At 38.4% G+C, this 23,581-nt stretch overlaps 2 protein-coding genes across 2 annotated transcripts in view; one reads left to right on the top strand and one right to left on the bottom strand.

The window, feature by feature from the left end:
• The window catches only part of RAD51C (RAD51 paralog C), a 29,038-nt gene extending 13,761 nt beyond the window's left edge, over positions 1 to 15,277 (bottom strand). Inside the window, exons 1-6 of the mRNA XM_043900760.1 lie at positions 14,944 to 15,277; positions 12,676 to 12,934; positions 11,557 to 11,723; positions 9,449 to 9,582; positions 5,865 to 6,023; positions 957 to 1,088 (exon numbers count right to left, since the gene is read on the bottom strand). Of these exons, the coding sequence (XP_043756695.1) occupies positions 957 to 1,088; positions 5,865 to 6,023; positions 9,449 to 9,582; positions 11,557 to 11,723; positions 12,676 to 12,934; positions 14,944 to 15,277 (1,185 nt within the window). The remainder of the gene's footprint in view (positions 1 to 956; positions 1,089 to 5,864; positions 6,024 to 9,448; positions 9,583 to 11,556; positions 11,724 to 12,675; positions 12,935 to 14,943) is intronic.
• Positions 15,278 to 15,645: 368 nt separating this feature from the next.
• The window catches only part of TEX14 (testis expressed 14, intercellular bridge forming factor), a 142,211-nt gene continuing 134,275 nt past the window's right edge, over positions 15,646 to 23,581 (top strand). The window contains exon 1 of the mRNA XM_043902812.1: positions 15,646 to 15,768. The gene's annotated coding sequence lies outside the window, so the exon portion shown is untranslated. The remainder of the gene's footprint in view (positions 15,769 to 23,581) is intronic.

The raw sequence follows: 23,581 nt of genomic DNA, 5'->3' as shown, positions 1-23,581 counted from the left end.
TTTAGCTCTCCTGAGCTTATCTTTACCGATCTCCTCACATTACACATCTGGAAGAGTTAGCTCCACCTCTAAATATCTAGGTTGTTTACACAATTTTTCTACCCATTGAAGTGTGTGATTCTACATTATGTATTAATCAAAGACTCAAGAATAAAAGAAAAATGGCAATGTTGGAAGAGCTTACCTGAGAAACATCAAGTATATTACAAAGAAAACAAGGTAATTATCAAAGCTGGCATTTCTTTATCAAACAAAGTCCATTTTTATAATTCAGCATCTTGGCTATGCTTTTTTCTTTCCAGAAAAACTGATATACAACACTCCGACTAGATTTAATTTGAAACCAAACTGAAACAAAACTACATTCACAGTTGTACATTGGGGCTTCCCTGGTGGTCCAGTGATTAAGAATCCACCTGCCAATGCAGGGGATACACATTCAACCCCTAGTTTGGGAAGATTCCATATGCTACATGGTAAGTAAGCCAAAACTACTGAGCCAGCACTCCAAAGCCTGTAAGCCACAACTATTGAAGCTCACGCACTTACAGCCTGTGCTCTGCAACAAGAGAAGTCACCACAATGACAAGCCCTCACACTACAATGAAAAGTACCCCTGCCTGCTGCAACTAGAAAATGCCCGTGTGAAGCAACAAAGACAGCCAAAAAAATAATCTAAAAAAAAAAAAAGAACTGTATGTCCATATTATTTGCTTTCAGTCAGACAAATTTTATATTTTGCTATTTCTAGGCTTTAACATTTAATTTTTGTTTATTTTAGTCATACTGCACAACATGCAGGATCTTAGTTCCCTGACCAGGGATCAAACCTGTGCCCCCTGCACCAGAAAAGTAGAATCCTAACCACTGAACCACCAGTTCAGTTCCCTACACTTGAACATTTTATAAAATCGTGACTTTATAACAAAACTCCCTTTACTAATAATAATACTTACAGCTAATCTGTGGTTGTTTGCAAGGCTGATCATCTGCTGGGCTAGGCCATTTAATAATCGAGTACGAAGGGACAGGTCATCTAGGTCATGACGAAAAGGAAAAGCGATACCATCCACTATCACTAATCGAACCTAATTACAAGAGATAATGATATTAGGTCTGGTATTTAAAATAATAAAAAAATAAAAATAAAATAAAATAATAAATGGCAACCACAAAGCAGAGTCCATTACAGAAAAAAAGAAACAAAATTTTAAAATCCAGCGTTCTATTTCCTACTCTTCAAAAATTTAATTTGCTCAGGTAGAAAACTATTCAGTGCTTTCTGCACTAGTCACCAGAAGTTAGAATATACTCTAGTTCAATAATTTCTCATCTTGAATAAATAATTCAAAAAAAAATTCAATAAAAAGAAGCAATTACAATTTTCTCATAATTTGCCACTATTCCCAGTCTTCACAGAGGTGGACCAATAAAAACACTTTTAAAATCTTAGTAAAATAAATCTTTCAATTGACATTATGTCAATTTTCTCTTCAGGATTCTTTTTATGTTAAAAACAAAGCAAAAAAACCCCTCTCGAATGTTAAAGTATAAAAGTTTTTTCGAAAGCTTAATTTTTGGTATATTTTTCTTTAATTTGGAATACACTATAGGGCAACTAACCACTACAGAATTCAGCAAGAGGAAAGTTTGTTTTGAATTCTAATCAACAAAGTTTACTTACAGATAATAAATAAACATTTTCACGACAGTTTCATTTCTAATAGAATCTAAATAATGGCTCCTATGGTGAAGTTAGAATAATATATAACCTAAGATCCAAGAACAAACAGAATCTGGAAACTAATCCAATTATAAACAAAATATGACAAATTATATATTTTTATAAGGACTAGACAAAAGGAGAAGCTTTTGTGAAGCACTGTTTTAGTAAGCTTTTTTTTTTTTTTTAATGTTAGTGAAGATCATTTAATACTGCAGAAGGATAATAAGCAGATCTGGGCAGGAATACACATAGATGTTAATCTAAATACATTTTTATTTTATTTTTTTTTCAGAGAGGTTTATGAACTTTAATAAAGTCTATGGCAAAAAAAATTATTTTAAGTACAAATATGCTGTATCTGTCATAAGTAAATCAGTCTGTTGCCCACTGAGTGAGTGATAGTTGCTCAGTCATGCTTGACTCCCTGCAACCCCATGGACTGTAGCCTGCTAGGCTCCTCTGTCCATGGAATTCTACAGGCAAGATTACTGGAGTGGGTTGCCATTTCCTTCTCCAGGGTAAATACATTTTTAAAAAACATGGTTTTCTAATAAACTGACAGGACATGAACAGCTCATTCACTTGATAGTCATCTGATATAGAGGCATTGTTATATAACTTTAAAATACACTTAAAAGTTAGGCTTGTGTTTTCTATGTACAGTAGATAAAAGTTTTATTAGACTGCAGAATGTTGTTTCATGGAAATTAAGAAAAACATGTTTCACACAAGACATTTTGCCATGAAGTGAAGTGAAGTTGCTCAGTCGTGTCCGACTCTTTGCGACCCCATGGACTGTAGCCTACTAGGCTCCTTGGTCCATGGGATTTTCCAGGCAAGAGTACTGGAGTGGGTTGCCATTTCCTTCTCCATAGTAAGCTGTTTTTATATCTTTCATTCATTACTTCACTCAACAAGTATTTGACACCTACTGTGTGCTAGTCACTGTTCCATGCACTAGGGAACAAGACACAAGATTCTTGATCTTTTGCAGCTTATGTTCTAGTGTAGTAAGGGACAATTTATATGTGAACAAATATATGAACAATTTATTTTTTTAAACTCAATGGATTACAAGTTTATTATAAAAGGATATAACTCAGCATCATATGATCCAGCAATCCCACTCCTGGGCACGTATCTGGAGAAATTCAAAAGACACACGCATCCCAACACTCACAGCAGCACTACTCACAGTGCGTGCTCAGCCACTTCAGTCGTGTCTGACTCTCTGCGACCCCACGGACCATAGCCCGCCAGGCTCCTCTGTCCATGGGATTCTCCAGGCAAGAACACTGGAGTGGGTTGCCATTTCCTTCTCCAGAGATAAAGTATGAAGTGAGTGAAGTGAAGTCGCTCAGTTGTGTCCGACTCTTTGTGACCCCATGGACTGTAGCCTATCAGGCTCCTCCGTGCGTGGGATTTTCCGGGCAAGAATACTGGAGTGGGTTGCCATTTCCTTCCCCAACTATTCACAGTAGCCAGGACAAGAAAGCAACATAAATGTTCATCAACAGATGAGTGGATAAAGAAATTGTGGAGTATATGTATCCGTGTATAATATATACACATATACATTCAATGGAATACTACTCAGCCATAAAAAAAGAATGAAATATGCCATGTACAACAATATGGATGGAACTAGAAATTATCATACTAAGTGAAGTAAGTCAGAAAAAAACAAATATAATATGGTAACACTTATATGTATAATCTAAAACATGACACAAACCAACTTATTTACAAAACAGAAACAGACTCACATAGAAAAAAACATGGTTACTAAGGGGGAAAGTAGTGGAGGGATAAATCAGGAGTATGGGATTAGCAGATACAAACTACTATATATAGAAATATTTAAACACCAAGGTCCGACAGTATAGCACAGGGAATTATATTTACTATCCTGTAATAAACCATAAACAATAAACTGTGGAAAATTCTGAAAGAGATGGGAATACCAGACCACCTGACCTGCCTCTTGAGAAACCTGTATGCAGGTCAGGAAGCAACAGCTAGAACTGGACATGGAACAACAGACTGGTTCCAAATACGAAAAGGAGTACATCAAGGCTGTATATCGCTACCCTGCTTATTTAACTTATACGCAGAGTACATCATGAGAAACGCTGGGCTGCAAGAAGCACAAGCTGGAATCAAGATTGCCGGGAGAAATATCAATAACCTCAGATATGCAGATGACACCACTCTTAAGGCAGAAAGTGAAGAACTAAAGAGCCTCTTGATGAAAGTGAAAGAGAGTGAAAAAGTTGGCTTAAAGCTCAACATTCAGAAAACTAAGATCATGGCATCCAGCCCCATCACTTCATGGCAAACAGATGGAGAAACAGTGGAAACAGTGGCTGACTTTATTCTTTTGGGCTCCAAAATCACTGCAGATGGTGACTGCAGCCATGAAATTAAAAGATGCTTACTCCTTGGAAGGAAAGTTATGACCAACCTAGAGAGCATACTAAAAAGCAGAGACATTGCTTTGTCAACAAAGGTCTGTCTAGTCAAAGCTATGGTTTTTCCAGTAGTCATGTATGGATGTGAGAGTTGGACTATAAAGAAAGCTGAGCGCTGAAGAATTGATGCTTTTGAACTGTGGTGTTGGAGAAAACTCTTGAGAGTCCCTTGGACTGCAAGGAGATTCAACCAATCCATCCTAAAGGATATCAGTCCTGAGTGTTCATTGGAAGGACTGATGTTGAAGCTGAAACTCCAATACTTTAGTCACCTGATGCGAAGAACTGACTCATTTGAAAAGACCCTGATGCTGGGAAAGATTGAGGGCAGGAGGAGAAGGGGACGACAGAGGATGAGATGGTTGGATGGCATCACTGACTCAATGGGCATCAGTCTGGGTAAACTCTGGGAGTTGGTGATGGACAGGGAGGCCTGGCGTGTTGCGGTTCATGGGGTCACAAAGAGTTGGACACGACTGAGCAACTCAACTGAACTGAATAAACCATAATGGTAAAGAATATGAAAGAGAGTATGTATGTATATATACGTATAACTGAATCACTTTGCTGTACACCAGAAAAACTAACACAACATTGTAAATCAACTACATGTCAATTAGAAAAAAAATAAAGGACATAATTCAGGAATAGCCAGATGGAAGAGATGCATAGAGAAGGTATGGGGAAGGGACACGGAGTTTCCACGTTCTCTCCCAGAGCCATTCTCCTAGCACTTCCACAGGTTCACCAACTCAGAAGTTCTGAATAAGATAATTTATGATAATGATAGGGGCTATAAATAAATTCAAACCAGGTGAAATGACAAATAAGTAGGTGGTGGGTAGAGGGAAACTTAGACTAGATGTGAGGGAGCCATCAATAAGAAGGCAGGCAATAGAACTGACTCCTGGTGGAGAAGGAAATGGCAACCCACTCCAGTACTCTTGCCTGGAGAATCCCTTGGACAGAGGAGCCTGGTGGGCTATAGTCCATGGGGTTGCAGAGTCAGACACAACTGAGTGACTGAGACACTAAATTGAGGAGATACTTGATGGTGCAAGGGTATACTTTATCTACTCTCCCATCTCCTGCAGGAAGCAGGATGGGGCAGGCAGCACCTGGAAGGCAGGATGGCTCCCTCCATCCCCATCCCTTCTGGAAGTCTTGGGGCCTCAGTGCCTGCAACAGCTGGCCTTGGGCAAATAAAAGACTAAATTGTTCAAAAAATAAATAAACATATAAATTAAAAAAAAGAACTGACTCCTGGATAAGAACCTCTAGGAGAGAAAGACAACTCATGTATATTACGAACAGGAAGGTCAAAGGCCCTAAGACTCAAACAGGTTTGGCACGTTTAAAGGGTCAGAAAAAAAGTAGTGAGGAGGAGCGATAGGAAATGACAGAAAGGAACAGTGGTGTGCTGAGGCCAAATGCTACAGCTCTTGAAGCAAGAGCTAAATTTTTAGAAGTTTTACAAATCCATCATCAACTATAGTCATCAGTAACAAATAAACTATATATATTTATGAGTAAATGAATTATATTAAAATATGGATAATAAATACTGAAAACTCACCCCTACTACATTTTACTATTATCTATGCTCTTAAGGTTATTTACATCTATTTTACCTTTTATATTTTTTTATTTATTTTTTTCTATTTTACCTTTATAGTGGAAACACTACATAACGATGTGCACGGTTTCTTCTCTACTCCACGTCCAATGACATACTTGAAATCAGCTATGATAGGAGTATTTTCTACATGGAAATCAGCAAGCAAATAAGCTACAGATCGAGTTGATTTGTTTTGCTGTCTAGACTTCTAATAAAGTGATGGAAAAAAAATGTCATAATCAGATTGATCTTAAAAATGTGTCCATAGGGAACAGACTAGTGGTTGCCAATGGGGAGCAGGATGAGGGAGGGATGGTCTGGAAGTCTGAGATTGGCAGATGCAAACTATCAACATTATACGTAAGATGTATAAACAACAAGGTCCTATTGTATAGCACAGGGAACTATATTCAATGTGCTTTGATAAATCATAATGGAAAAGAATATGAGAAGAATATGTATAAGTGAATCACTGCAGTATAGCAAAAATTAACACATTATAAATCAACCATATGTCAAAACTTTTTTTAAATTATTGTGCCTATATCTATTACATTGCGAACTACACAATAAATTGAGGAAATATGCTACTACTTTTGGAAAATGAATTCAATAACTAGGCGTGATCACTAAATCAAAAGAAGGAAAATACTGCACAGGAAAGTAATATATAATTACATGTTTTTGTTCTAGGGTATTTGCAAGGAGTCCCAAATACCAAGAGCATCCAAGGACCTCTCTGCTCAAATCAGAGCAGCTACATATCCTAATCTATAATGGAAAAATAGAAATAAGTCTATTTTCCTCTCCACAGTACAGATTTTATTGAAACTGGCTGAATTACAAAGATCTGGACCTTCTGCTAAGTAGTAACTGTCACACTGATGACTTTTCTCCTACAAGTTTAGAGAGCAACTTCCTGAATATACTCTGGTGAGTTTCCTTGATCTCTCAAAAGGGAGATTATACTGAATAATGGAAAGTCAATGAATGACAGAGTTTGAGAGGGTAGGATAAAACAAGCATTGTCAAAAAACAAAAAAACCCCAAGCATTGTCATTCAACTCAAGCTGTCATTCAACAGCTGAAATTAAAGTTAGCAATGTGAATTTCTATTTTTTGGCCTCACCCTTGTTGCTTGCAGAATCTTAGCTTCCAAACCAGGGATTGAATCTTAGCTTTCTTAGCAGTGAAAGGGCAGAGCCCTGACCACTGAACTGCCAGGGAATTCCCCAGAGAATAATTTATACACAGAAATAAGTGGTAACTAGAGCTTATCAATGAATGTGGTTAACCTGCAAGGTAAGAGATTAATACACAGAAATCTGCTGCATTTCCATACACTAACAACAAAAGATCAGAAAGAGAAACTAAAGAAATAATCCCATTTGCTGTCTCATCAAAAGAATAAAATACATAATAATAAACCTACCTAACGAGGCAAAAGATGTGTACTCCAAAAACTATAAAACGCTAATCAAAGAAACTGAAGATGACACAGAAGGAAAAATATATCATGTTCTTCTTAGACTGGAAGAATCAATATTGTCAAATGACTATATCCAAGGTAATCTACAGATTCAATGCAATTCCGATCAAATTACCAAGGGCATTTTTCACAGATCGAGAAGAGAAAAAATTTTAATTTGTTAAGGAAACACAGAGGAATCAGTCTCCATAACTTCTGACTCTACTATAATGGTACAGTAATCAAAAGTGTGTGGTGCTAACACAAAGACAGACTTATAGATCAACAGAACAGGACAGAAAGCTCAGAAACAAACCCATGCACCTACAACCAATTAATCTACCACAAAGGAGGCAAGAATATTCAATGAAGAAAAGACAGTCTCTTCAATAAGTGGGAAAAGTTGGACAGTCACATGTAAAAGAATGAAATCAGAACATTCTCTAACACCCTACACAAAAATAAACTCAAAATGGATTAAAGATCTCAATGTAAGACCAGACGCTATAAAACGCTTAGAGGAAAGCACAGGCAGAACACTCTTTGCCATAAATTGCAGCAATATCTTTTTGGATCATTATACTTCCTAGAGCAATGAAAATAACAATGAACAAATGGGACCTAATTAAACTTAAAAGTTTTTGCATAGCAAAAGAAACAATAAACAAAATGAAAAGACAACCCACAGAATGGGAGGAAATACTTGCAAACGATGTGACCAAAATATATTTATCTTCAAAATATACTAACATCTCATGCAGCTCAATATCAAAAAAACAAACCAATCAAAAAACAGGCAGAAGATATAAGTAGAAATTTCTCCAAAGAGGACATAAAGATGGCCAAAAAGCACATGAAAATATGCCAATTACTAGAGAAATGTATATCAAAACTTCAATGAGGTAATCACCTCACACTGGTCAGAATGGTTATTATCAAAGCCCAGGAAAAATAAATGTTGAGGAAGATGTAGAGAAAAAGGAATCCTCCTACATTGTTGATGGGAATGTAAATTCTCATCCTAAACCAATATCCTAAACTTGTACTCTAAAGAACTAGAAAAAGAACAGCAAACTAACTCCAACGAAAGTAGAAGAAAGTGATACACATTAAAGTAGAAATAATCAAAACAGACAAAAGAGAAACAATTGGAAAAATCACTGAAATCAAAAGCTGATTCTTTGAAAAGATCAACAAAATTGACAAGCCGTTAACTAAAATGACTAAGAAAAACAGAGAAGATGCAAACCACTCCAATCAGGAATGAAAGTAGGGGCATTACTACCAACCTTATAAAATAACAATTAAAGAGAATATAGTGAACAACTGCATGCCAAAAAATTAGATAACCTAGATGAAATGGACAAATTCACTGACAGAAACAAACCACAAAGAAAACAGAAGATCTGAACAGATTGACAATAAGTATAAAGAGACTGGAAAGCGATAGTAGCTCAGTGGTGTCCAACTCTTTACAACCCTATGGAGTCTAGCCCACCAGGCTCCTCTGTCCATGGAATTCTCCAGGTGAGAATACTGGAGTGGGTAGCCATTCCCTCCTCCAGGGGATCTTCCCAACCCAGGGATCAAACCTGGGTCTTCTCCACTGCAGGCAGATTCTTTACCATCTGAGTTACCTGGGTAGCCCAAAAGAGACTGAAATCAGTAATCAAAAGCCTTTCAATAAAGAAAAGAGCAGGAACAGATAGCTTCATCAGTGAATTCTATAAAATGTTTAAAGAATTTATACCAATCCTTTTCAAACTACTCTGAAAAGTAGAGAAGGAAACTTTCTAACTCATTTTATGAATCCAGTATTACACTGATACCAAAGCCACAAAAAGACATCCCCAGCAAAGCAAGCCAGAGACCAGTGACAGACACAAAAATCCTCAATAAAATACTTGGCAAACTCAGTCCTTTAGTATACTGAAAGGATTATACACCATGATCGAGCGAGATTTATCCTTAGGAGTACAAAGATAGTATAATATGAAAATCAATCAATGAAACACACCAGATTAACAGCAATGGGGGGGGGGGGAAACCCACGTGATAGTCTCAGTTGACTCAGAAAAAGCATTTGACAAAATCCAACACCTTTCATGATAAAAGCAATCAACAAATTAGGGATAAAAAAGAGCCTGATGAAGTTGGAGCCATACCTTTGAGTGTTCTGAAAGGAAGTCTGAAAGCAGATAAACTTGTGCCAGTAGTTCTGTGTAGTCACGACAACGAAAATAATAAATATGGGAAAGAATATTTTCAAGAGTGAAATCCTGCAAAGCCTTTGGGTGCTCTGAAATAAGTAACAAAACAATCTTAAAATAATTAGTTTTACCTGTCATTTCACAAACAATCATTTCAAAATTCCTGACCTCTTATTTTCACCTTTTCCACTGTTTCCTTACATATTATGCTATCCAGAAAATGTTTATACACATAAAGACCAGAGTTTTAACATCTACATTTTCGTATTTGTTACTGCCTTCCATTGAAAAGAAGTATCATAATGGAATGTCTTTATTGTTTTTTTATAAGACTACAAATTAAGAGTTAAAAGGAAAAATGTTCGAAAGAAGCATATTTTTCCCTTAAAAGTATAGCATAATTTTATATTTAAGTAGAAACAATGATATAAAATAAAATTCCCTCCTTAGATTGGATTTTTAAAAATAACCAGATTGGTTCTGTACATATTTCAGAGAGAAACTAGCTAAAAATCATTGCATTTTAAAATGTACTTAAGTTTTAACACTGAAATAAAAAACAATAAATTAAATTTCAGAGAACACTGCCTATTACAAATATATATTTAAGAAATTCATTTTAAACCAAAAAGTTAACAACTTAATCACATACCAGTCATTAAGAACTATATTCCAGTGCTACATCCACAATATTTACAATAAGATCCTAAGACACTATTACACCTGTGACATGGATAGCTTGATGGACCTTCAGTAGACATATTGGTCACTGGTTAAAAAGGACACCAAGTACTCCAATGCAAGTAAAAATATCCAGCTGATTATATTCATTTAAAGGGAATAAAAACATTTTATGAAAAACATTATGTTTTTTAACATTTCTAGATAAAAGAATAAGGACCACATATCCAAAAAATAAAATATAATAAACCAAAAGAAAACAGTCAAACCAGAAACCATGTAATTTTAAGAGTACCTCCTTGGACTACAAGGAGATCAAACCAGTCCATCCTAAAGGAAATCAGTCCTGAATATTCATTGGAAGGACTGATGCTGAAGCTGAAACTCCAATACTTTGGCCGCCTGATGTGAAGAACTGACTCATTGGAAAAGACCCTGATGCTGGGAAAGATTGAAGGCAGGAGGAGAAGGGGATGACAGAGGATGAGATGGTTGGATGGCATCCCCGACTCCTTGCACATGAGTTTGAGCAAGCTCCAGGAGGTGGTGATGGACAGGGAAGCCTGGTGTGCTGCAGTCCATGGGGTCGCAAAGACTCGGACAAAACTGAGCAACTGAGCTGAACTGAATTGAAGGACAAGAACTCGAATACAAATTACCTTTAAAAAAACTTTTAAGCAAACACTAAATTTCCACATAATAAGGACAAAACATCTTCCCAACACTTTAACAGTACAATTAATACAGTGGAAAGTCAATTACATACTACACAGAGCCATATAAGGTCAATTGGCTTAATGTTCCAAACATTTCCAGACATGATTTTTCAAGGTTTTTAGAAAAACCAGTCAACATACACTGAACACACTGAGACAACCTTTACTTTATTAAGGTGTTCAGCAACACCAGCTTACACCTGGCAGGCCAGAGCATGATGATTTGAAGTCATACACTGACATACACACAGGTTTTCTCCCAGAGCTCCGGCAGTAAAAAATGAGGGCCATATAAGGTGAAGAGGCAACTCCAGGTGCAGCATTTTCAATTTCTAAGAGAAGTATGAGTTTAATACTAGTACACAGTCAAGTTATTAAGTTTCATGTTCTAAGTGGTCTCTTATTAAGGCTTAAAAGTAAAAGCCCCTCAATCCTGCCTGACTCTTTGCAACCCCACGGACTATACAGTCAATGGAATTCTCCAGGCCAGAATACTGGAGTGGGTAGCCTTTCCCTTCTCCAGGGGATCTTCCCAACCTAGGTCTCCCACATGGCAGGTAGATTCTTTACCAGCTGAGCCACAAGGGAAGCCCTATTAAGGCTTGAGATGGATACAAATGCAAATTACTTTCATTATACTGAAAAAAGAGCACTTGGCTAACTTACCTCCTCCCATATGTGTTCCTGCTATAAGCTGCAGGTGCTGAATGCAGGCAGTAGCAAGGTCTACCACTCTATCAACCATAAAACTCCCCTCTGTATCAATAAAAACTGCTTCACCTTCCACTCCTCCAAAACATTCTGGTATCTGCACATCTACTGCCAGCTGCATACTGTCAAGACAAAGAACTGAAATGACCAAATCATTATCATAATCATCAAAGCAGTGCTGTTCAAACTCCAAATCACTAACCTTTAGATACCAGTAAATATTTTATAGGCATAAATATACTCTGCAAGGCAACAAAGATGGTTGACTCTCCATAGTTCCAAACATGTCACTCAGTTGATGCATGGATTAGGGGGAGGGTGTACCTATAAACCACAATTAAGGATTCTTTAGTGCTTTTTTTAGGCTTCTGGGTACAGACCTCTTTCTTATTATAAGAAGTCTACTTCAAACATTTGGCTTTCAAATATATTCTCAGGAGTTAATTCTATAATAAAGTAGAAGACTGCCTGTTTACCCCACTGACCACACTATACTGTTGCAAAAGAAACCCTTTCTAATATCAAAATAATTGTATCAATTTATCAAGATGGGGTGAAGTAAGGCAAATACTGGTTTGTTTGATGCACACATACACAAAATTAAGAGCACATATATGCTGGGCTTCCCTGGTGGCTCAGTGTTAAAGAATCCGGCTGCCAATGCAGGAGACGCAGGTTTGATCCCTGGTCGGGGAAGATCCCACATGCCGCTGAGCAACTAAGCCCATGCACCACACTATTGAGCCTGCACTCTACAGCCCAGAACCACACTACTGAAGCCCACACACCCAGAACCTGTGCTCCTCAATAAGAGAAGCCACTGCAATGAGCAGCCCATGCACTGCAACTAGACAGTAGCCCCTGCGTGCCACAACTAGAGAAAAGCCCGAGCAGTAATGAAGACTCAGCACAGCCAAAAATAAAACAATTTCTTTAAAACAGAACTTACCATTAAAAAAAAAAAAAGAGCACATACATGCCTTTTCTGGTCTCCTAACTGTATACCCGCCACACAATACTCTGCTATTTTCATAAAATGTTATTAAGCCCACCCTTAAGGGGAGAACATTTTACCATAGTTGTGTTTTTCCAACACCTGGTGCACCACAAATTTCTGTTGTTTTGGTTAAGGGTATTCCACCCCCAAGAATATTATCCAGTGCTGAACAGAAGGTAATTATGAAGTTCTGGGTATGCTCCTGTTCAAGAAGTTCCAGTGCTGTACACTTCCTGCCTGACTCAGCTGTAACAGAATAACTTGTTTTATTTGTAAGACATTCTCTTCTTATAATTTGCAGAGTTTCTAAGGCTTCCTCTTTAGATATCCCAACTTCTGAAAGAAAGAGACATGAACACTTGATTTTAGAGATTTATAACAGTCTAATACACCATTGTCTATATTACTTTTAATTTTTAAATAACAAGAGCGATGCCAAGAGTAGAGAAACATAAAAATGTCATATTCAATTAACTATTTAATTTTTCAAGTTAATAAAGGCATTTATCTTTGTTTTCTTAGTCTTCACATACTTAAAAGATTAAGCTATTACCTCAGAAACAGAATTCAGAAACCTAAACCCCTAAAGCATTTCTGAGTACCTACAAGAGTATCTCAAAGGTAGAAATAAAAATGTACTTTTTTCCCCTTTTGGTCCTTTTATTATCTTTTTGTTCTTTTACTCTCTCTTTGGGTCTTATGAAGCCATAATAAACTTGCTCTCATAAGGCACACAAATTATTTTTTAGGAAATAATGAAAATGGACTTTTTGCCTAAAACAAGATGCATATTTAAGAAGTGCATGTGTATTATTCATAGTGAAAATTTTTCAAGAAAAATTCATGGATCACTGCAAACTGTTTAATAAGGAAAATTATCTGATGCACAAATAGTTCAAACAATACACTTACGCTTCCTCAACTACATGACTTCATTCCTGACAACACAGCCTGAAAATGGAAATTACAAAATGAGCAGCTTATAGAAGAAATAATTGTGAGGATGGCATCACTTACAAGTGTGATATATCAGTGCCTAACTGATATATGAAGGATATGAACTATCAATCTGATGCTAATAAAAGACAAAAATGGTGGCCATTCTGGAGTAGTTAGGACTCTGTGCTCTCACTGCCAAGGGCAGGACTGAATCCCTCGTGGGGAAACTAAGATCCCACAAGCCCTGCGACCAGAAGAAAAAAAAGACAATAATGATGCTAAAGAAGTGCAAGTTCCATACAATCTAAGAGCCTTAACTCTGGATTACTTAGGTCTGTCAATCCTGACTGCACCACTCACTATGTAGTCACTATGCATAGGCAAGTTACTTTTTTATGTCTCACACTTTTCTTCTACGAAATGGGAATGAAATACACATAAAACCTTGGTAGAATGCGGAGGCCATCCAAAATGCTCAGTAATTGTTAGCTATTACTATCATTTAGATTTGCTCAGGTAAAAACCAACCTGTTGAGAGAAAATGAGCCCATCAAAGTTTGAGGGATACAGTCCTCGGTGTAATATTTAAGACAAACAGTAACACTGGACCTATAACATTTGTTTTCGAGTGGAGAGTTAAAACCTTATTTTCCATTGTTAGGGGTAATGACTTAGAATTCTGTTCCATCTCAGTAACAGTCCTGAGAGTACTGCAGTGGAAGGTGCACAGTGAGTAGAGTGACAGCAGACAGTGTCACTTCTGTTTACCTCACGAGGCAGTGGTTCCCACCAATTTATAATCTACAGGGTTCCGTAATGTGAGGTTTGGGTTTTTCTCAGTGAATTACATGAAGAAAAGGGATATCTTTTTTCTACTGCTTTCTCCAGGTTCTGGTGATTCTACTCCCTTTCTCTTAATTTATCTCATCCTATCACGAATCGTGCATTCCTTAAATTGAATCCCTGCCCCTTGGATTTTGGAACAGTGAAAACAGACAGCCGGTCTGAATTCCAACACTGGCTGAACGACTTCCTAGTCCGCTCATAACAAAGTTACTTAGCTTCCTCTAGCATCAGTTCCTTTCCATACATATTGGATATAATAACCCACGTTAAATGATTGCTAAATATTGAGTTAACGTTAAATATTGAGCGTAAATGAGAGATTCCTCAGAACTTTCAGCGGGCACTGGTAGAGAAAGCAATTAGTGAATGTTTCCAAGACCACAGTTCTAACCATTCAAATCACTCTTAAGCGAAATCGAGGAGCTGTTTCGTGGTGTAAACGCGGCGGGAGGCGGCAGAAGACTCTGACCGAGATAGTGCTTAAGCCTGAAGGCCGAACAGAGTTGGAGGCGGCACCGACGGCGGCCAGCGTGCCTCAGCTTGTCGTCAGGAGTCGTTACCTTTGCTGAGCTCGGAGGGTTTCACCTCTAGGAGTTCCTCAGCAGTCTGGAAACCTGCAGACGCCAGCTTCACTCGCACAGCCGGGGACAGCGGCAAACTCACTAAATCCCGCTGCATTTCAAAGTCAAAGCACCTCCGCGCGCACTCGCGCGCTCCTAGAGCTCGCCGAGCCCGGACACCCGCGTCAGCCGCGCCCTGTGACGTCAGACGGAAGACGGAAGGGGAGGCGTCCGCGGCCTGGCTGCACGCGGCCTCCCGCTCTGGGGCTGTGAGGAACTCGGATACACTTTGACTCACGTGTCCCGCTTCTTCCCTGATTCTTTCAACTCTCATTTAGAAATGATTGCACATCAATCGTATATCCTGACAGTAAAAAAAAAAAAAAAAAAAAGATGGATGGAGCCCGCAGGATGCAAAAAGCCTGGGCTCAGTGGGTGTTACCACATTTCTTCACCTCTGCCCTGACCCTCTGGCTGGAGGCCTAAGCGTTGTTAGTGGGAATGATCTCTCCGAATGGAACTACGTACACACACTCTTGCATGTTACCGGTTTGGGGTCTGGAGTAATCGAATAAAGATTAGCCCTAGTCCAGGGTGCCAGTGTTTTGGCTCTTCTTGCCGCTGTCCCCCCTTGCTAGGCCCCCTCACCTTTCCCGCCCTCGCCCTCGCCCTCGCGAGGGATTGTGGGCCAGCCCCCCACAGCGGCGGGGCGCGCTCGCCGCACGATCCCCGCGCCCACCCACGGCTTCCCGCGAGTCAAGTCTGGAGCGTGGTGGTTTCTGAGACCGTTAGTTCTTCACAGCCTGCCCAGAAGTAACTGGAAAAGTAAGCGAGTCTTGTCCCCCGAGTGGGCTGGACATGGGCTCCCGTGGTCGTCGAGAGGGAGGCGTCGGGTTACGCAAGAGCTCCTGTTCGGGTACAGAGGTTTGAAGGGACCGCGTACTAAAATAGAGAAGTTTGAGGAAATTGAGAGGCGGGTTGGAAGGTGGCTTAGGAAAGTCTTTCCTTGCCTAGGAGAATATAATTTATTTAAAGGAGTAACTCATTCCTGTTAGGGAAAAATTCTTAGCCTTGACTTTTCTTCCTAACTTAAAGGAATTCCCTAAATGTTGCGAATCAGAGCCCTTTAAGTACGAAAGATCTAAGGAAGGAAATGTGCTGACCACGTTAGCAAATCCTACGCATTTTCAATGCTCACAGCCATGCCGCGAGGAAAATAGGACTGGGACGGACTCATAGAGCATAGTTTTCTTCAAGCTAAAGTTAAGACCTAGTATCTTTTTTTCTTGCCGGAGCTACCTTCAAATAGTGAGGTAGCTCTTGGAGTGGGGGGTGGGGGGAAAATTCGAGAAGTATTTGGTCCCCATTTGGTAGGGCAGGGAAAGTCTGGTAGGACTAATCAAAATGCAGTTTATTTGCCACTCTACATTGCTTACCTTCTAGTATGATCCACATGTAGACATGCAGGGGGCATTACATAAATGCTGTCCACTGGGAGAATTCGGGCTTATGCTTATCAAGTAACCAGAGTCCTGGGTGAAGAAGAGATGGCGTTAACATATTCAGGGAGAGCACTTGAGGTAGTTTGGTCAAATTCAGTGGAATCGGTTGTGTTTAGAATTTTCGGTAGCAGTATGGAGTTAAGAAACCAGTCCACTCTGTAGCCATTCTGTTATTTATTATTATTACCTTATTCAGACCATTGAGTTGCTATAGTAGTTATTATTTTCATCCTCATTCTTAAGATTTCTTTAATGAAGTTTGCTTTATAGTCAGGCTTTCAAACTGGTATCCTAAATTTTCCTGGGAGTATGTTATTATTTTCCATTGCGATATGGGGTTACTTATCTTGAGAATATTGTTACAGTGGGATTTCCCTGGAGGTCCAGTCGTTGGGAATCCGGGATTCCACTGGGGCAAGGGGGAGAGGGTGGCAGGAGTATGGGTTGGTTCCCCCTGTCAGGGGGAGGGAAAAAAAGCAGTATTTTTATGAAAAATCAAACTTGAGCTTTGGAGTCATACAAATTTGGGTTTGTATCATATCTCAGGAAATTACCAACTGAGACTTTAAGCAAGTTGGTTTCCTCGCCTGCAAATGGAAATTAATAATATTTCATGGGGTTGTAGGAAAGATTAAATTAACAAATATAAACTAACCTAGAAAAGGTACATAATCTTGTTTTTTCTCCATTTAAAAATATTCTAACGTGTATACAGTTGAATAAAGCCTTATTGAGCCTAGCTCAGCAGAGTACTAATGGTGTGAGCCTAAAAAAAAAAAAAAAAAAAAAAATTCCTACAATTGTAAAGTGCCAAAGAAAAGTGCTTTTACGTGTTTTATTTTATTTCACTTGATCCTTATAGTAATCTTGTGAGCAGTTTACCAAGGTCTCCATTTAAAATTTACACGTTGAAGATTTGAATACTTAACAACATTATTTAACCACTAGTTTTGTGCAGAATGACATGGCAAATAAGAGTCTGTGCCTTCCTGGAGCCTTGTGTTTTATTCCCTAAGACGTATCCCACTCTTGCAACCTCATGGACTGTAGTCCATCAGGCTCCTCTGTTCATGGGATTTCCCAGGGAAGAATACTGGAGTGGGTTGCCATTTCCTTCTCCAGGGGATATTCCCATGCCATGATTGAACCAGCATCTCCTGTGTTAGCAGGCAGGTTCTTTACCACTGAGCCACCAGGGAAGCACCATGGAGCCTTAGTCAATCATTATTACTGAGTTGTGTTGCATTTCTGACTTGTTATCTAGATACAACTAAGGGTAGGAATGAGCTACCAAAATGCTGTCAATATCTATAATTGATCTAAGTAATCAAGTACAGACACATTTTCATGCAGAATGGGCTGTTTTCTAAAGATGTGGGAGAGGAATAATAAGAATATTTGTTATAGCTGAGCAGATTACTTTTTTTTAGCCTAAAAACATAGAACTTTTAAAATTGGCAACTTTGTGTGTTCAAGTGAATGAAAATAGGAAAGATAAATGAGTGCTGTTTGGACTAAGAAAAAACTCTGACTCAAAGTTCAGCTTTAGAGATGGTTGTGGTAAAGCTTTGCACAAGGCCTTGCACATAATGAGAGCTCAAAATATTTGTTATCCACAAACTCTTGAGACGTTATTTTCACTTGACTTCTGTGGTCCCACACTGATTTCCTTCCTAGGCATCTGGCTTTTCTGTCTCCCTTACATTTTTATCCTTTGTAACTAGGGCAGGAAATGTTCCCATTCTTTTAAGGCCCCATAACTGACCTTTCACCCACTACCCTGTTCTGTTCTCCCCTCTCTGGTTCTCTCCTTCTCTCTTTGCTATTTATCATATTCACAGTTCAGTGACTATTTATATGCCAATAATTTGTAAATTTATTTTCCTAGCTCTGACCTGTTCTCTGACCTTCTGATGGAAATATCTAACTGTATACAGCACAATGCTAAATCTCCAACTCAGCCTATCTTGAACCTAACTCATTTTCTTCAGCACACCAAAAAATCTTTGTCCTCTTCCTGCATTCCTTGTGTAGGGTATAGTTTCGGTGAGGCAGAAAAGGAAAGACGACCTCAACAGAGGTAGGTTACCTTTATTCAGGCAAGGAGGGGTGACAGTCGGCCTGACGACCAGGCTGAGCGCCAAGAGGGATCAGGGAGGCTTCTTACTTAAAGGGAGATTTGTGGAAGCAATAAGCGAAATGTTAATCAGGTGGGATATTTTGAGTATTCTTCTGTTGAGATGACATTTGTAGTTGGGCAGGGGGTGATAAGTCTTCTGGGCAGGTGTAGGGGGTGGAAGGTTTCTGGACAGGGGGTGATAAGTCCCAGATAGATGCAACCGGCCTGGAGCATCAGGGTGGAACTGAAATTCTGTTTTGTTTTCTCCGAAGTTAGATGATTCAGCAAGGGGCCTTTGAGACTGTTGTTCTCTTTTCTAGGCCCAAAAGACTCCTTCACCTTGCCTCTGTGAACTGAATATCCATCCTTCCATCTGCACAAACCAGAAACCTAGGAATCTTCCACACCTCCTTCCCTTTAACTCTCCATGTTCAATATGCCACAAACTCTATCAATTTCTCTCTAAAATATCTTGATTATGTTCATGTCCCCTTTTTTTAAGCCAAGCTGTCACCATTTCTCTTAGAGGTACTGCAATAGCCTTTTATGTGGTCTCCCTGCATCTTGTCTTTCCCTCCCCTCTAGTCTGTCCCTTCATGCTGCAGACAGGGTCCTTTCTTGAGTGCATTTCATTTTGTGTAACTCCCTAGTTTGCTCTTAGGATAAAGACCAAATTTCTTAATGAGACAAAAAGTCTTGCATGTTCTGGCTCCTGTTTACCTCTTTAGCTGTATCTTTTCCCTGTCTCCCTTTTACTGTTTACACTCCAGCCATTCTGGCGTTAATTTCTTGTGGGTGCCACAACAGAACCTTTGTGCATACCTTTCTGCTATACCCAGTTAACTACTATTTATCCTTCAAATCTCAGCATACATTGACCCCTTATCTGGCTTTGAACCTCTATTCCAACAAACCCCCTCAAAACTAGATCAGATCCCCCCGCTAAGGATCTCATAGCACCAGATGTTTTTGTGTGATCATTTATTTAGCATATATCTCCCCAACTAGAATGAGATTCAGTCAAATGGGGACCATGTGGATTTTACTCGCTGTTTTCCTAGAACCCCTCACACCGTATATGGCTTATAGGAGGTGTTCAGTATATATTTGTTAAAAGAATGGATGATTAGATGACTGACCTGCTACTCTCTCCCATTTTTTTTGTTTTGTACTCTAAAATAGGTGGAAAATATTTATGTGTAGGAAGTAGAAAACAAAATACAAAAAAAAGACTATGAAACTGATTAATAGACCTTTTTTATTTTATTTAAATATTTTAATTAAAGTATCATTGATTTACAGAATATAGCAAAGTGATTCAGTTATACATATATTTTTTCAGATTCTTTTTTTTTTTTTTTAGATTCTTTTCCATTATACACTATTACAAGATAATTGAATATAGTTCCCTGTTGTTTAACTATTTTATGTTTAGTAGTGTGTATCTGTTAATCCCAAATTCCTAATTTATTCCTCCCCACCACTTTTCCACTTTGGTAACCAAAACAACCTAAGGATATGGCTCAGAATATTATCTATAGCTCTTATGGAGGAACTAACTTAACTTTGTTTAATGGCTAAACTATTACTATTTTGTTTTGCCAGTTTTCCTTTCTTTCTGTGTTTTCTCACTTCTCTGATTAAATTTGCTCTTTGGAACTTGAAGAAGGCCTAGGAGGCTAAAGTTTTTCTATAGACAAAAGACAGGCAGAAGACAGTGGGGGTTGGGGGGGTGGGTTCTGTCCTGGGAAGGCCCCATAGGGTCCTGCTCAGTTACAATTTCCCCCTTTTCTTTGATATTCCTGTCTTGAGGGGGAACAGGTACAAGACAGGAAAGGGAATAAAGTTCTGGATTGAGAGGTTAATCATAAACTCAGCAGAGGAACTTGGTTTTAAGGGGGCTGAATTTCATTCAAGATGATAATGTTAACATTTCAGTTTATTTTAATGCCCCTACAACTTTATATACATTTATTTGAGTTATGATCACATATTGAAGAAATGTATGTATCTTATATATCTTTTGTTTTTCACTTAATATTTTGTAAAAAATTTTCTCTATATGATTAAAAACTATTTTAAAATTAAGTTTGGGACTTCCATGGTGGTCCAGTGGTTAAGACTGTGCTTCTACTGCAGGGGGCATGGGTTTGATCCCTGGTCAGAAGTTAAGATCCCACATGCCACATTAAACAAAATTAAGTTTAATTGTTGGATACTATTCTGTCCTGAGGCCCATCTTTCTAATCAGTGGCCTATAACTGGACAGTTATTAATAACTGAAATTATTTCCAATTTTTTTTACTGTGATGAGGTAGTGTGTGCTCTGGAGCTCACTTGTTCAAGCATGCCCATCTGGGCTCTTGAGCTTGCTCATGCCGTCTCTCTCAATACATTTCTGGTAGTAGAATTCCTAGGTCAAAAAGCACACACATTTTCATTTTGAATCTTCTTCTTTTTTTTTTTTAAAACTCTGAGCCATGTTAGTGGAAGTCTTCAGTCCTGACCATTGGACGGCCAGGGAATTCCCCATTTTGAAACTTATCACCAAGCGTTTGCACCACTTACAGTCCAACTAACAGTATATGGGGGGAAAAAAAACAGTATATGGGAACTGATTTTCCAGCTTCCACCCTAGCATTGGCCTTTGTATGTAGTGTGTATATGTGCTCAGTCATGTCCGACTCTTTGAGACACCAAAGACTGTAGCCAGACAGGCTTCTCTGTCCATGGAATTTTCAAGGCCATTTCCTACTCCTAGGGGAATCATCCCAACCCAGGGATTGAACCCTCAACTCTTGTATCTCCTGCATTGGTAGATGGGTTCTTTACCACTAGCGCCACCTGGGAAGCCCAGCGCTGGCTTTAGCAGTCTTTAAATGGTTGGTTGGTTTTTTTTATTGAGGTATAATTGACTTTAAATGGTTATTATAATCTATTATGACTAAGAGAGGTTAAAAATCTTTTCATATAACTTTATTGGCCAAGTGTATTTTATTATTGTAACTATCCCATTATATCCTTCGCCCACTTTTTATTTTTAATGGTGGTGAAATACACATAATGTAAAATTTACCATCTTTGGGAATTCCCTGGCAGTTCAATGGTTAGGATTTGGTGATTTCATTGCAGTTGCCTGGGTTCAGTCCCTGGCCAGGGAACTAAGATCCCGAAAGCTGTGTGACATGGTCAAAAGAAATTTACCATCTTAACTATCTTTAAGTGTAAGTTTCAGTAGTGTTAATTATATCCACAGTGTTGTGCAACTCATGTCCACAACTTTTTTATCTTGCACACCTGAAACTCTGTACCCTTTGAACAACTCACCATTTTTCATTTCCTTATACAAATGGAATCATATAGAATTTATCTTTTTGTACCTGATTTATTTCACTTAACATAATGTTTTCAAGGTATACTACATTCATGTTATAGCATCTATCAGAATTTCTTTCCTTCTTAAGGTTGAACAACATTCCATTGTATATATTTACATTCATCTGTAGATAGACACTTGAGTTGCTTCTACCTCTTGGCTATTGTAATACTGCTACAAACATGGGTGCATGTTCCTTTCTCACTTTTTAACTAGGCTACTTTTAATTTAAAATATGTATTTGTTTTTATTATCATAAATTATAACTAACATTTATTATGATAGGCTCAGCATTCTGCTCAGTTTTGTCTGGCATTAAAACCCCAAATTCTTAAGCTGCCAACTCTCTCATATTCATATTCTATTATACAGGCTATTTACCTAATCACTATATGGCAGATATCTTCCCACTTTGTCATATGTATTTAGACTTTATGAGGTTTTCTATTTTGTTGATGTTATGTATATGCAAAGTTTATATTTAATTCTTGCTTTGGTAACATGCTTAGAAAGTCTTTTCTTTTTTTTTTTTTTAGAAAGTCTTTTCTTGTTAATTCCCTAGTGGCTCAGTGGTTAGGACTCCACTGCAGGGGGCACTGGGAACTAAGATCCTCCAAGCCCTTTGGCAAGACCAAAAAGAAGTCTTTATTTTCTTCAAAATTACTATAAACATAATCATCTGTATTTTTTATATATGGTTTATGATTTAATTTGAATATTTTAATCTATGTGATTTTTTTTTAATGTAGGAGAAAGCATTTTTTTCCCCTTCTCTCCAGTGGTAAGACAGTTTCCTAAATAATCTTTATAAGGCAATTGATCTGTTCCCCCACCTATATAAAATGCTGTCTTTATCATATACTTTTTTTTGGCCAGGCCAAGCAGTTTGTGGGATCTGAGTTTCTCAAACCCTTGCCCCCTGCAATGGAAGGGTGGGTTCTTAACCACTGGACTGCAAAGGAAGTCTCCAACATACTTTTATATATGTAGGTCCTATATACCTGGTATAAAACCTTATTTTTGGCTGCACTGAGTCTTCGTTGCTGTGTGGGCTTTCTCTAGTTGCTGCCAGTGGGGGCATTTCGCTTTGTTCATAAATGAGATTAATCTGTGAGATGATTACATCTACTTTGGTTTTGGCAACAAAGTTTTGCAACATTTGTAAAATGAACTAAAGCTTCTCTACTTTTTCTGGCTAACTTATGTTTATATTTAAAATAAACTTAATGTAAGTATTTCCTTGTATTTTTCTAAGGAATGTTGTGGCTTTCCTCAAAGGATGTTAAACTTCACAGGGCTTCTGTGAGGATATAGCATTAATGTTTTAACCTGCTTGAGCTATAAGAGCATGAAGGACAGTCATGCTTTTGCCCTAAGGCAGATTGCCTTGGACATATATTTTGATAACTGGGCCAAAAACAAAGAAGTTCCCCATGAAATAGTGAAACTAACCTTGTGAAGGGCTCTGTGTTATTTAAGAAAGCACCGCTAGGAAACTCCCTGATGGCCCAGTGGTTAGAACTTGGCGCTTTCCCTGTTGAGGGCTCAGGTTTGAGCTAGGGAGGTAAGATCCAACAAGCATCATGGTCAGAAAGGAAAACACTGTCCGTGCTGTTTACAGTAGCGAACACCTGGAAGCAA

This window comes from Cervus elaphus, chromosome 5, assembly GCF_910594005.1.
Source record: "Cervus elaphus chromosome 5, mCerEla1.1, whole genome shotgun sequence".
In the NCBI taxonomy this organism is placed as follows: domain Eukaryota; kingdom Metazoa; phylum Chordata; class Mammalia; order Artiodactyla; family Cervidae; genus Cervus; species Cervus elaphus.
This window is presented reverse-complemented; position numbering and strand designations above follow the sequence as displayed.